Source organism: Myotis brandtii, unplaced genomic scaffold (assembly GCF_000412655.1).
Source record: "Myotis brandtii unplaced genomic scaffold, ASM41265v1 scaffold654, whole genome shotgun sequence".
In the NCBI taxonomy this organism is placed as follows: Eukaryota; Metazoa; Chordata; class Mammalia; order Chiroptera; family Vespertilionidae; genus Myotis; species Myotis brandtii.
The window spans coordinates 1,212,219-1,228,403 of record NW_005370538.1 but is presented as its reverse complement, the minus strand read 5'-3'; the positions used below and the strand labels follow the sequence as shown (position 1 = coordinate 1,228,403).

General features: G+C 34.0%; 1 protein-coding gene across 1 annotated transcript in view; it reads left to right on the top strand.

Moving 5' to 3' along the window:
* Positions 1-5,435, top strand: part of MCF2 (MCF.2 cell line derived transforming sequence) — an 88,006-nt gene extending 82,571 nt beyond the window's left edge. Inside the window, exon 26 of the mRNA XM_014528821.1 lies at positions 3,818-5,435. Within this exon, the coding sequence (XP_014384307.1) occupies positions 3,818-3,889 (72 nt within the window). The 3' untranslated portion in view covers positions 3,890-5,435. The remainder of the gene's footprint in view (positions 1-3,817) is intronic.
* The last annotated feature ends 10,750 nt before the right edge of the window (positions 5,436-16,185 follow it).

Genomic DNA, 16,185 nt, shown 5'->3' with positions numbered 1-16,185 from the left:
ATGCATGCATATAAGCCTAACCAATGGACACAGACAACAGGGGGGTGAGGACATGAGTGGGGGGGGGGATGGGGGGTAATGGGAGGATAAGGACACATGTGTAATACCTTAATCAATAAAGAAATTTAAAAAAATAAGTTTAGATTCCAGATTGGAAAATAGAGGAAATAAACATTACACATTAATAACATTGGGGAATATATTTTAGTGGGCTGTTAAAAAATGTGCTAATGATACCAAATGTCAGCATATTGGAGCAAGAGGTCACCCCCTAAAACTAAAGGAGGTTACTTTAAGGTAAAAGTAAGTGTTGTACGTACTTTTGCTATTTAAGTAGTTTACAATGTTGTTACGATCCTAGTGGATTATTAGAGGGATGTTAGGACTAGGGTATACCTCCAATTTTCTGAAGTCACCAGCTTGGAGGGTTGGAATGATGCTTTGTAATGGACTGCTGCTTGATGACCTTCAGAACAACAAAATCAGTTTGGCAGTTTTAACATTGAGATATGGGAATAGTGGCATGGATAACCACAAAGCTGAAGAGCATTGACCTGAATGCTTTCTTCAAAAAAGTAACAGAATATTCTTTCTGCTAATAATACAGTGACCATAATCATAGATGTACAGTAGTTTACAGTTTACAATATTTCCCATTTAATATTCATAGTATTATTAAGAGTAAGGGCAGGCTTTATTACCTCTAATGGACAGAGGCGGAAACTGAGGCTCAGTGTTGCTGGGAGATTTGTCTAGAGTTAATTGTCTAGACCATAAGTGCTCAAACTTTTTAAAGTAAGAATCCTTTACATTCTTAAAAATTATTGAGAATCCCAAAGAGTCCTTGTTTACATTTATTGATATTTATCAGATTATAAATTGAAACTAAGAAATATAGTGATTTATTCACTCTTTAAAAATATTAATAAACCCATTGTAAGTTCATTTAAATAACATTTTATTAAAAATTTACATTTTCCAAAACACAAGATTTAGTTAGAAAATATTTTTGCAAGTCTCTTTAATCTGCTTTTGCATTCAGTCTGTTGTGCTATCATACATCAGGTAGTTATTAGAAAACTCTACTACTGTATACTTGTGAGAGGATAAGAGTGAAAGGGAAATAATGTCTTCATATGGATTTGACCTTGCAAACCCTTGGAAGGGTGTCAGGAACCCCCAAAGGTCTATCTCCTAAACTCTGAGAACCACTGGTTTAGACTAATAATAAAAATAACTTCCATTTCTTTAATTAATACTGCTTAAGGATGGTAGTTGTTCAGATGCAAGTGAAAAGTCAGGGGAAGCCACTTGGGGTTTAAACATTTGCTGTAGATAATCTATGAGGGGATGATTTTCAAGAACTGATAACATCTTCAATAAGCGTTTCCCCACCTATAGTGTCAGAAAATAAAGCAAATATGCAAAACTGATTAGTGCTTTAATCATAGGGGATGGAAATGTAGAAAAACCTATTAGTTTCCCTCTTCTCCCAATAATTCCCTAAGGTGTGCTACTGAGAAAATCATACAAAAAATAGTTAAATGCATACAAAAAAGAAGGCTCCACCAAAGCAAAATGGGTTGCAATGAGCTTCTCTTTTAGCCTCACTTTATAAAATGAAAAAAAGTCAGAACTAATGGGTGCTGCTTTTCTCATAGAGCTGGTATTGGGGTTAGCTCTCCTATTTTTATGAAGCTACTTTATTAAATATCAAGTAGCTCTTTCCTGTCTGCTCCTTAGCCCATTTGGTAAAAATACTGCTCAAAAGACATTCATCCCAAGTGATGTGGATATTGTTTTTAAGTTAATTCCTTTGGATGTGCAAAGACTCGACATCACAGTTATTTCTTTTCTTTCCTTAAAATTTAATTATGGTCCTCTTCCTTTTTAAAATCATGTATTCAATGTGTAAGATATTGTGCTTGAAATATCTTGGAATACATCTGGACATGAGATATATTATTTCTTCTTAATCTGCTTTGTAACCAAATGTAATCAGTATGCCTTGGATTACTTAGGTTATTAATGAATCAAGTTAAAAATATAGCTGCACCCCTGGCCACTGTGGCTCAGTTGGTTGAGCATTGTCTCGTGCACTGAAGTGTTGGTGGTTGATTCCTGGGCAGCGCATATACCTAGGTCGTGGGCTTGATCCCCAGTTGGGGTGTGTATGGGAGGCGACTGATCAATGTTTCTCTCACATTAATGTTTCTCTCTTTCTCCCTCTTCCTCTCTCTGTAAAATAAAGAACACACACCTTAATTCTTTAAAAAATATATAAAGCTGCAAAAAGATTAATGTCAAGTAAAGCACAACATTTAATCTGCTTCTATTGGACCCAGAGATTTTTGTACCCATTATTTTTACCTGTGCCAAGCAGTATAAAGCCTAGAAATCCTTTTGGGGGCATAAGCAAATCTTTGTTCAGGGCAATTGCCTTTTGTATGTGCCAAGATAAATTTTTCATGAGAGCAGATTGCAAATAACAGTATTTTAAAATTATTTTAATTTTCTTTTTTTCCTGGATATATGCTTATGATTAATGTAACTTAAATTAGTTGTGCTCTGTTATTTTCTGTGTAGTTCATGGTGTAACTCTCTTTTTGCAAATAAAAGTGAGTTCTTCAGGCTAAATAAGCACATGTTCCGCTTTTTTCCCCCATCACAAACTGCTTCATGTTTGTTTGTTCCTGCTAAGCTGCTGCAGCTATCACATTTACCATTGAAGTACTGTGCTAATTGTTTGTCACAGAGCATGCAGTTGTGCAAGTAGTTTTGCAATCATGTTTATAATGTAATTTTTCAAAACAACCTTTCAGTCAGCAGGCAAATATAAAGCCTTAACAGATTGCAGAAAAAGAGGCTCAGAAGACCTCCTGATTAAAAATGGAGATGTCATTCAGCTTCTCCATGAAGATGCTGAGGGTCAATGGTATGTGTGTTCTCCATGCCTGTGATGACCTCCGCCTGGGGCACATGGGTATCTAATCAAATGTTCTGCTTTACTTGTATCTTTATTATACAGTCTTAAGAAGCAGAAATATCACATTTCTTATTAGTGTTTCATTTTCATTGCTTCAGCCATGCCTATATAGCTCACTGAAAGGAATGTTAACCTTTGGTGAGTGAAATATGCTTTGAAAGAATGAAATGCTATGAGTCTGCATGTTTTTGTGGTTTACCTTTTGCTCAGACATTAGCTAATACATCTGGCTTTGTAATGGCTATAGATCGCATTACATGTGGTAATTTAATTCATTCATCAAATCACATTTTTAATGAATGCCTATTATGCTCTGCTCCTTTACAACATAGTCACACTTCTCTATCAGTTCAAATATTGACTTTTTAGTCTTATCCTATCATGCATTTGACTTCATTTAGCACCAATTGCAAAGATGGTTCTGCCAAATATACTGTTTAATTTTAGAAAACCCAAAGCAAAAAGGAATATTGTTTGGAAGAGGACTGTGACTAAAGCTCCCATAAATCTTAGAAAATTTATATGAAATTATTATTTTATTGTGTCAATAATTTTAACTGAAGTGCTACATTGACCATGCACTCTGACCCTAAAGATGGAAGAGTATACATAGGAGGGTGAAAATTAATGATGTATCATTAAAATAATAACCACTTTTGCTAGTAACCTCAGTCCTTTGTAGGTTACTCAAAAGACTCAAGAACAGTGTCATGAAGGTCTTTGAATATGTGCAATAGCTTTGTGAAATTTTGAGCTGCAATGCAATGTAATGTCTTTGTTCTTTATTAGCTTATATTACCATTGTTGGCTACTAATTAATTTATTATTTAGGTTGGTGAAAAATCTAAACAGAAGAAAAGAAGACCTGATTCCAGGGGACAGTCTGAAGATTTAAATCGGTGACTATAGGTTTCAGAATGCCAAATTTACAGGTATAATTTGAACAGACTGTATACTATTTGTTTAAAGGCTAAAAAATTTAAAGTTTTACCAAGTATGCAATTGGCATAGGGTAAGAACCTCTTTGCACTTAGAAATAAAGTTGCAAGCCTACTATGTTAGCTAGGATTTAATAAACATGTTAAACCCTTTCTTACAAGGTTGATAAGTTTGAAAGTTTCCGATACTGTGGTGTCTTACAAGAGATCCTTCAGAACTAAATACTGATAAAATATTTTTAAGGTATAAGCTTTACTATCCAAGAATGCTTTACCAGTGTGTTTTTACTCAGTTCACAGAATATGTTCTTTCCTTATGGTAGGTTTCTGCTATACACACACACACACACACACACACACACACGCACACTTCTCTGTATCTGTATACAAGATTTGATATATGAAGGCAGTATGAAGCAATGAGAACTAATCTAATGTTCATTTCTATTTAAAAAAAACTCTTTCAAATAAAATTTCTGGATACAAACCAATGTTTTTGTAGATTTTCACAGTGAGTGATACTGAGCTGTCTATAAAAAGGCAGCACACACACAAAAAGAAAACAGACTTGTTTATGAACTTGTGTGTGAACAAGATTATTATTATTATATGTACATATTTCCTTTGAATTTCTAGTTTTGGATTTGTATCTGAATTCCAGGTAATGATACATTGTGTTTAGATGGATCTATTAGACCAGGAATAACTTATTTGGTTCCAAATTTCATTTATGACATAAAATAAAATCTAAGGTTGATAGGGCTCAATATAAATATTGGCTCACATGGGAACCCCACAAATAGAGTCACTTTTTATTTGTTTTTATTATATTAGAAATCAATAATCCCTAAAATTTGGATATTAAATGACATAAATCTAAACACATGGGACAAAGAAGTAAAAGCACAAGATAAATTAGAATTATTGCAAGTTGGATGAAAATGGAGCATATCAAAATTTGTGGATGCAGCTAAGGAAGGTAGAAAATGTATAGCTTTAAATACTTGTATTACACACTTAAAATTCAATGTAATTCACCATATTAACATAATGAAGGGGAAATTTATGTAATCATTTCAATAAATGCAGAAAAGAACCAGACAAAATTTTATACCATTCATGATAAAAAGTCTCACCAAACTAGGAATAAAGTGAATTTCCTCAACCTGCTAATGTACACTTGTGAAAAACCACAGCTAACATCATACTTAAGGATAGAATATTGAAAGCTTTTCCTCTAAGATTTGGAAGAAGCCAAGGATATTATTCACTCTCACCATTTCTAGTCAACATTGATACTGGAAATCCTAGCCAGTGCCATAATTCAAAATAAAAAGATAAACAAGACGATTAGAAAAGAAGAGGCTACACTGTTGTGCTTAGCAGATCATTTATATGTATAAAATCATTAGGTATCTACACAAAAAAAAACCCTACTAGAAGTAATAAATGAATTTTATAAGGCCAAGTATACAAAGTCATCATACAAAGTAAATTTTAATTCTATATCATACCACAAAGTGTTAAAAATAAAATTTCAAAAAATAATACCATTTACATTGGTAATATAAAACATGAAATAAAAATAAGTCTAACAACAAACATCTAAGACTTTTATACTGATAATCAGAAGTCATTGCTTAGATACATTTAAAATGACCCATGGTATACTAGTATACCATGTTCAAGAATTGGAAATCTCAAAGTTGTTAAAAAGTCAATTATCTCCAAATCCACCTGTAGAGTTAATGCAATCAAAATCTCAGCAGGCCCTTTTGGAAAAAAAAATAGACAAGTTTACTCTAAAATGTACACAGAGAGGGAAAGAATTTTAAAAAGAATCTCAAAATTTGGAAGACTTACATACCCTGATTTCAATACCTTATAATGCTACAGTAAATACAGTGTCATGTAGAAAAATAGAGATTTCAGTAGACACACATAGACATAATTAACATCCAATCAAGGTGCCAAGTCAACTAAATGGGAAAAGGAAGGTTGTTTAATCAAATGGTGCTGGAGCAACTAGATATCCATCTAGAAAAAGTAATGAACCTCCATCCCTCCACCGCACTCCATACACACAAATTAATTTGAGTTCGATCATAGACCTAAATATAAAAGCTAGAATAATAAAACTTATAAAACCAAAAAAGGCAATATATTCATGGCTAAGTGATTAACAATTTCTTATGTAGGGCAGAGAAAACACTAACCAGAAAAGAAGAGTATCAAACAAATACAAAGAAACATTGCATATGTTGAATCAAGCACTTTACAATGTTATACATTTATACTTGTTAGAATAAGATAAAATCTAAGAGGCTAATATTTGGAATACTTTCAAAAGCCAATTATGTAGCTGTAATGAGTCACATTTTCCCTTAAATTAACTGACTCCATCTTGTACATTATTATTAGTGTTAGAAATCATAGCACAGGCAACATTTTTGGTCTTAAAAGTCACTTGAATATTAATATCTTTCTTCATTATTTTGTAGATGCTGCTCTGAGTAACTCAAGGAAACTAAGTTCCCCTTGAATTAAAGGAGAATTAATAGACTTTTAAAATTAAGATTTCCTTTGGTGGTGTGACTAGATTATATTTCTTAAAAATATTTCAGATAAACAGCACAAGACTCAGAATGATCCTATGCTGCCCATGGCATTCACAGAATTTCCTCAGGACTGAGGTGGACTTGGTCATTTATAGTTTGTCTCATTCATGCAAGTATCTTTACACCTTCCATTCCCCACAGGTGAAAAGTGCAGCGTTACTTTGTTTCCAAGTATGGTCTTTCATGGCATGCATTCAGATTCCACCTAAAAAAACCTGGAAATCAATTATTTTGAACATTTACAGGTAAAAGCCTTACCTGTAATTTTGTTTGTAACTTTTCAGGAACAAAACAAAAATCCAAAGAGGAGAAGAGATAATCAGAGATTTTCACCCACTTCTTTAACTAATAGTTTATTTTATTATTTAATTTTGTTATCTATGCGACTATAATATACCAAAGGGATATGTTCTGAAGGACCTCTTTTGCACTTTGACTGGTATTTAGGGTTTTTAGAGTTGTCTTATAGTTTTAAAAAGATCCAAAGCTAAAAATCCTATGGTTAGAATGTGTTAAAGTTTACATTTTATGCATTGCAATTTAGACCCACGTGTTACAGCTTTAAGTTAAATATTCATATATGCACAAGACATGTTCCTGTAACAAAATTCTGCTTTCCAGTGTCTTGCTTTTGAATTTTCTGGAAAAATCTGTTCTTAGTAAAAATTTTCTTTAGTTATATTATATTTTATCCTAGGATTTTTTGAAAATGATACATGTATAGTTGTCTTTCTTTTACATATGTAAACAGTGTGATGACTTGTTTTAAAGCACAGGGCCAGTTTTTGCATGCAATGTTGAATTTATGCTTGGAGTATTTTATGTCAAGGACCACTGAAGACAATGGTTTGAAATTGCTGCCTTTTGAATCATGGATTGTGTGTTTTACTATCAAGTTGGCATATTTTTTGATGAAAAAGGTGCACGTTTTTTGATGAAATGTGTTAAATAAACAATAAATTCAATAACTATATAATACATAAGTACTTGATCTTTTAAATAGGCTTGTGTGTCATATCAAGATCATAGTTTATGCCGGTAGTATCCTTTGATGTAACAATTTCTATAACAAACCAGTTGTATTTTATTCAAAGGACCTGAAAATTATAAATCTTGTAATGTATACTTGCTGGAGTTTATGATGGTTGATTTATAACTCACTCATGAAAATGGCCATATACTGGATATTTCACTTAATGCTTCTGCAAAAATAACAACAAAATGAAATTAAAATCTATTTCTTCTGTGTACTGATCTTGTGGTTAGAAGACAGAATTAAGAAATAAATTTTTTGAATAATGATGCCTTTCTGCACAAAACATTTTAATTTCTTGGTATTAAACTAGGGATTTTAATCATTTAAGACAATGCAGAATTCTATAGATTCAAACATACAGTTATAGTCTTTTAATGTTTTAATCACTGTACAATGAATGCTAAGTTTGTATATGTAACTGCACTGTGTTCATTTTGCTGGGCTATAAATGTGTTACTATAAAAACGCAGCAATTTCCATTTAAGTCTTCAAATTTAATTACATTGTAAATGTATTACAATCTAAATGTAACGGAATTAATTCCACATTAAAAATATCCAGCTTAGTATAGTATCAATTATATATTGAAAACCCTTTCCCTTTAAATTACTAGGGATACTTTTTAAAGGCACCATAAGTATTTTGAGTTAAATATTAATCTTTAGCCTAATTAGAGAATTCCCTGAGAGAGACAGAGATCCAGAGAGATAGAGATAGAGATATCTGACTAGAATGAGAGTAAAATATTCTGATCAAAATGTTTTTTCACCCAAATCTAGGATAACAATAAATGAGGTTTCTGGGGTTAGATAGCCATATTTATGAGTGGATATTTCCACACACTGAAAAAATCTTCCATATAATTGAGCCCGAGGAAACCTGGAAAACATCTAGATACCTGCAGCTGTTTTCTGAGAAATTGCTTACAAAGGTCTCTTATAGCTGAGTTTGCCATACTTAATGATTTCTTCCACAACTTATTTGGGTTCCAGAACTTCTGTGTTAATATTTTTTAGGAGACAAAAATCTAACAAGTTGGTTTGGTTTCCTCTTCCATTATTTAAAAACTGAGTTTGTTTCAGATGTCTTAATGAGCATCCCATCACAGGGTCAGTTATTTCTTTTGTCTTTAAATTTATTTTGAGCTCTTTGGAGGAAACACAATCAGTGAATTAGTTTATCAATGAAAATTAAAATCTGTTTAAGTGTTTATTCCTATGTTGGCTGAGAAGTAATGTTGTTGTTGACATTTTAACAAAATTATGTATGAATCTCACAATATAGAACAGAGAGTTGTTATAAAAGCCACTCTGACATCTGTGCTATGAAAAGAGAAAATTTCAGAGTGTATTTTTGAAAGTCTAAGGGTGTATAAGAAATGCTCCACTTGAAGAGAAATTAGGTCAATGATTCTGTTTTGGGTTTAGTCAGAAATCAATTCAGTTTCACAATTTCTTTGAAAATGCTTATTATTAAATATAATAATGCTTATTAATATACTAGACCACAGGAATCTGCTTCCCATAGGGGCAGTAGATTGTAGTGTGCTTAATGAATCATGTCTCAAGCATTTAATTGTCAAAAGAAATCCTTTATTACATTTTAGTACCCTTCCCTACATTGATTTGGAATAGAAAGTTTGCAATTAGTCTTATGGGGCCTGCCCAAGGACAGCAATATGCTTGGGAACAAAACAGTATTAAAGACAAAACCTGAACCTTTTATATTGTACAAAAGGAAATTAATAAAAGTGACAACAGGCCATTTTAAAATCATAATTCCTTTTTAGTTCAAAATATATTTTCTGTAGTAAGGCTCATGACATATTCAAGTTTTACCTTTCACTTGGTGAGGGTCTACGTAATATTTGTTGATAATCTCATTTTCATATGTACAAATTAGCCCATTAAGTTCTGAGGAGATAATTTCAACACAATATAATGTTATATTGAGAAGGGCCAATGAAGTTGAACTTTGTGAGGATGTATTCCTTAAGCTAAACGAAACTTTCCTTATACCCAAACCAAAATAAAATGTAAACCATTTCAAAGGTACATTTTGTTTAAGTATTTGTGAGATAGACTCACTAACTCAATTATTATGAAAATAACCAACTAAATACAACCAGGCTGAAGAAAAAATTAAAATATAATGGAGCAGGAGAAGAAGTCAGAATGATTTGAAGCATGAGAGCTAGATGTGCTGAAGATTTTCTTATGTAATAGTTTTTATCTTAGTTCGATAGTGAATATTCTCTTTTTTTTTGTAATTTATCTTTATTGTTGAAAGTATTGCAGATGTCTTCTTTGTTCGTTTGTGTTTTTTTTCCCATTGACCCCCTACAACCTGTACCCGCCCCTCCCAGGCCTTCACTACTCTATTGTCTGTGTCCATGGCCTATGCATATATGCATTTAAGTTCCCTGGTTAATCACTCCCCTCCCACACTCCCACCTCCACCTTCCCTCTGAAATCATCAGTCTGTTCCATGCTTCTATGTCTCTGAATCTATTTTATTCATGAGTTTATTTTGTGCATTAGATTACACATATGAGTGAGATCATGTGATACTTACCTTTCTCTGACTGGATTATTTCACTTAGTATAATACCCTCCAGGTTCATACATATAAGAGTTCTTTCTTTTTAAAAGCTGCATAGTACTCCATTGTGTAAATGTACCACAGTTTTTTTTTATCCACTCATCTGCTAATGGACCCGTGGGCTGTTTCTAAATCTTAGCTATTGTAAAATGTGCTGCTATGAACATAGGGGTGCCTATATTCTTTCTAAGTGGTGTTTATGGTTTCTTAGGATATATTCCTAGAAGTGGGATCACCGGGTTAAATGACAGTTCCATTTTTAATTTTTTGAAGAAACTCCATATAGTTTTACATAGTGGCTGCTCCAGTCTGCATTCCCACTATCAATGTACTAGGGTTCCCTTTTTTCCACATTCTCACCAGCACTTGTGATTTGTTGATGGTAGCCATTCTGACAGGTGTGAGGGGATACCTCACTGTTGTTTTAATTTGCATCTCTCTGATGATTAGTGACTTTGAGAATTTTTTCATATGAATCTTGGCCTTCTGTATGTCAAGTTTGGGAAAGTATCTATTTAGGTCCTTTGCCCATTTTATTCTCTTTTATATGGCAAGCTATGAGAGAAATCAAATGAAAAGAAATAAAATATTATTAACTAAGTGGGTCCTAATTTTTCAACCATAATAAAAATACTTAAAGGGGAAAATCACAGTGGCCATCTTGAAATTTAGCATTACAAGCTAAAATGATCTCTTTACTGACCCCAGGGAGGCCACTAGACTGTACCGGTACATTTACAACTAGTTTTAAAATCACTGAAGGCCAGGGAGGGTTGGGGGGATGGGAAAGAGATCAACCGAAGGACTTGTATGCATGCATATAAGCATAACCAATGGACACAAGACACTGGGGGGTATGGGAGGCTAGGGGAAGGTCAAGGGGAGAAAAAAAAAGAAGACATATATAATACTCTTTGTAATACTTTAAGCAATAAAACAATTAAAAAATAAAATCACTGAATTCGTTGCAAAGCTGGTATTTTAAAATATGAATATTAGTAGCTTAAAAATCTGACTATATTGCTGAAAACACCAGGTATTGGGAAGATTATGAAGCAAGAAGAATTTTCCACACTGCTACAAGGAGCATAAATTGTCACAACTCTTTGTGAGCAATTTGCTAATACCAAGTGAAGTCAAAGTGAATGCTCTATGGCTGAGCAATTTCACTCCTAAGTATCTACCCTGGAGAAACACTCACAGGTGCTCAAGGAGGCATGGGCCAGAATGTTTATAGCAGAACTGTTTGCAAGAGTAAATCATTTGTAGTCAACATGAATGACCATGGACACTAGAATAGGTAATTAGATCATGGCATATCATATAATCAAATACTAGATAGAAATTAAAATGAATGATCTGAGCTGTCCATATCAATATCAGCGAATCTTACAAGAAACAAATTGCAGGATAGATACAATATGATTGCATTTGTAAAGTTTGAAAATATGTAAAACAAAATATAATGGGTAATTTATAGTAAAGGTATGTAGGTATGATGGAGAGTGATTAACACCAAATTAAGGATGAGTGGGGGAAGAAAAGGATTGGATGAGTGTTGGTACTTGGAAGTTCATGCTATTATTCTCTGTATATTTTTATATGTCTGAAACATTTTACACTAAACAATTCTGCTCACCTTAATTCAGTACTGGAAAAGTAAAATGTAATACCTTGTCCCCGATGACTGAAATGTAGTAAAACCCTGTGCCAAACTTACCTTTCAGACATGCCTGTGGAAAATTTTAAAATCTTTATGCCATCTGAAAATAACAGTTAAGAACACTTCTGCAGTCTTTATAAATAAATTACAAATTACTATGATCTAACATACCAGCAGAAAACTACCACAGAATAAACCTTCATTGACTTAACAATGTGTGAAAGTGTTGTGCAGGAGAAATATTTGCACTTAAGGAAATGTTTTATTTTACAGAATAAAATAACTACCTGTTGCCATCTGAGAACAATTTTAAAGGTCTGATTTTCAATATTTTTGGCTCATGAACATTTAGCTTCCTTAAACAACTTTACATTTTAATTTATAGTGTATTTAGTGCCCACTCATAATAACTGAGTAGCAGGATTATAAAAACGATGAATTTTTAGTCAAATAATTAGATTGTGTTCATTGGTATGTTGGTAAATGTTAAACAACTGGGTCTCTTTAATAGCATGTATTTGTAGCATTTGTCAATATCTATGGTGTAAATCTCTCTACCATGGCAGATTTGAAACTACTGACATGAAGTTTTTGAACTGGGAGTTGGAAAGAGATGCGCAAAATTGGCATTTAGGAGTTTGTAAAGCCTGTTCCAGCATACCACTGATTCTGTCTTATGAAACAGATATAGTGTTAAGACCATAGTAAGTGTTCAGTAGAATTCCTTTTTGGAGTGTGCTAAGATTTATGAAATATAACCCAACTTTAGGTAATGTGTAGCTATCATTTTAGTACATATGTTATCTAAATTGACATTTTTCTAAACTAAGTAAGCAGAGTTTCTGATCTTAAGCATGATCATCTAGAACTCTAGAAATAGCATATAGAAGAGAGTATGGACAGTGAAAAATATTGGAGGTGTATTGACAGAAATTAAACCTTTTTGGCCAAGAATAACAGTTTAATTCAGATATAAAACTTCAAAACCCAAATGAAACCCAAGAGCTGACTCAAAAACAAAGTATAACAACAAAATACCTACCAAGATGAAGATTCAAAGCATAGACAAGAGAGGTTAATACAGCTCTGGAGAACACAAACACAAAAGCAATAAATGTTAACAGGAGAGGAAAATGCCGGGGCTATAACTATAGCCTTATCAGCTAATATTTTTTACATTTACTGGAAATTAGTGATAACTTCTTTTTATATCCTCGGCAGGAAATGGATGTAGGAGGTTTCTCTATATTTGTCTACCTTCCCTCTGATGGCATGTTCCATAATGTGTTCAGGATGACTATCTCATTCCTACCTTAGATGACTGAGTTTTGCACTGATGTGGTCAGTAATAGCATTTTTAATTTATACATTGGATTATTAACAAGCATGCACTGAGTTTCTCAGAGACTTGTTGCATTCTTGAGCTGAGTTTTAATATGAAAATGCATGCTTATTTTTTGTAATATATTCCAAGAGGGAAATCGATTTTTTATGTAGATATTTACTGAAGCATGTAATGTATACATCATGAGACCTCTTTTTCTTTATGAGGCCAGTACTTAAGCCACTTCATGGTTATTGATCTGGAGAAGCTAAATACTACAGGATTCCTAAAAGTTTAAGAATGAGAGCATCCAGGAGATTTACTATGTTGGCAACTTTTTATAGATTAGGATCTCATATTTAACATTTCAATGAAGCAACCTTTTAAAACGAAGTCTTTAGAATCACGAGTATCTCTGTTCCTATTTTTATTCATCTCTCAACTAAGTGGGTAACTCTCCTACCAGAGTGAATTGATCTGGCCAGTAGTTTGAAATATTACTGTCTTGTGATAGTGTGTAGAAACTTTGGTTCTGTTCCAGAAACCGTTACCGCTTTATATGTATAAGAAAGGGTCTTCTTGCTGTTCTTCCCTTCTGATAACTTTATCCATAGTAGAGGCTGAGAGGAACTCTGGCAATCTCAAGGCAAGCCATAACCCTGAAGACAGGGCGAAAATGGTCTGCCTTGAAAGTACTATTAGAGAAAATGAGTAGAGTGATCTATGTACCTGGACTGGTTGAAAAGGATAGGGATGCCACAGTCTTTTGCCTACTGTGACTCTCATTGGCAGCCTCCATAGTTTGCAGAACATGATTGTTTTTGTAGTTTTAATCATGAGATTTAGAGATGGCATAAGCTTCAGATTCAAAAGGAGCGGTGATTCTGAGTGCTTTGCCCAGACAGGCCTGTTAACCGCTGAAATGTGTTTCCTGGTCACCCACATCTGTACTGCATTGTCAGAATCCCAGCTCCAGTGGGTTTTTGAAGCTTTCTTTCAAACCTCAAGCAATAGCTTCTGGAGTAGCCTGCTGTCTCTGTGCTGCATATGTCTTACCCAGTAGAGTTACAATGAAGTGAGTTGAAATGTTGCTTGAATGACTGCGTGCCAGATGACACTGACAAACATGCTCTAGAAGTCAAATGTAACATCTGACAGTGCTCTCAGCTGGGTTAAAAGCCAGACACCAGCAGCATAGGTTCATTCCACGTGTATTTACTGAGTTCCTGCTATGAGTCAGAGATGATAGCTCCAGTCTGTTATTTGATTGCCACTCTGCTTTTCAGGCTATCTGTTGGTCTTCTTGATTTGGTCACCTGTTTATCAGTTATCACTATTGAGAATTCTAGGCAGTTTTCAGTCCAAGTTCGCTGAAGGGATTACCACCAATGCAGAATTCCCCAGCTGCTCTAAAAACATAGACAGTGCTCCAATTGAAAGCACTATACTTTCATAGTATGGAGTGGGAGACCTGAGTTCTAATCTTGGCTCTGCCACTGTTATTTTGAGCCTGGCCTTATCTTGGCTTCAATGTCCTCCTCTGTTAAATGGGCAGAGTGGTCTGTATAGTGTCTAAGGGCCTTTGCAGCTCTGACATACATAGATCGGACATTGTTAGATTGCATTCAGAAGTTGTTGCAAAATTATAATGAAGCAGTTTTGTGAACTGGTCTGTCATGGTTAAAGAGAGTTGGGGAGAAAACCCATTCTTTTTCCCTTGGCAGAGAAAATTGGACTGTACTTAGTTCCTATCATCACTAAGCAACTAATATTCAGAAAGAATAAAAAGCAGTTATATTTAAACAGCAAGTTAAAATGACTGCACTATATTAACACACTTTTCTTCACTCAGCAAGAGTTCTATTTTAACCTGTAACTTCCAATACTGCAGCAGCATGCTTCAGCCCATTTAGGTTAAGTAGCTACAGTCATTTTGAAAGTACTGATGATTCTTATATGACTGCAAATGTCCTAGGACCTCGGTAGTGAGGGCCTGGCTCTGATGCCGCTGGCTCTTTGGTGGGCTTACAGGACCCATATTTTTAATGTGGCAACATGCTACAGGTGGCTCATGATCAATTCAGTCATTTTCAAGCTCATGGAAAAATGGATAATTGGCTTAGAGAGTTAGGGGCCCAGGAGCTCTCTCTTTGCCACAGGGTAGACCAGTCACAGAAACTGTAATGCCATGCTACCACTGCTGCCTTTGTAAGGAATGGGTGGTTTCCATGGCAATAAGGACAGAGTGGCTCACTTTTATGGATTACAGAGCACTGGGTCTATAGACTTTTAGTCATTCAAATTTGAAGTAACTAGTTTGCATGCATTAATTAGTATCCTCCTTAAACCTAAGGTGGGCAATTAGTGTCTCCTCCCTCTTTCCCTCCTTTAACCAACAATAGAAGAACTGATTTATTTTATTTTTTCATGAAATCTCAATCCCACTCATTAAGTATGGCCTCTTTTCATGACACTCAATACAAGACTCATTCCTACTCTGGAATAAACATGGATTCAGATTCAGCTGACATTTATTGAGCATCTACTGTATAGTAATGTAGTAGGCACTGACAAAGCATTTTACATACATTATTTTAGTTAACTCACAAAATATGTAACTCACAAATTTAATGAACACTATTGGTATGTGGTACACAGTAATCCCTCGCATATTTTTAAATAAAGGAATATAATCAGATTATCAAGGCCAAAAAAGGGCCTTTGGAGGGCATCTGTCAAACACCTTCATTATACAAATGGAAAAATCAAAGCCAAAAGGTGGATTGAATTATTCAAGACCATATTCTCAGCTATTTCAACTCAGTTGTCCCAGGTGGCTCCACACTACCTCATATAAAAGCTGAGTGCTAACAGAGCATCAAATCTCTGATGTGTTATATTGCTTTTGTACATATTCTTTTGATTGCTTTGCTGAATGTAGTGTTTGGAATCCTTTTCTGTGAATGATTCAACAACAAACACTTTTTGAGAAGTTAAAAATACATTTATTGATATTTAT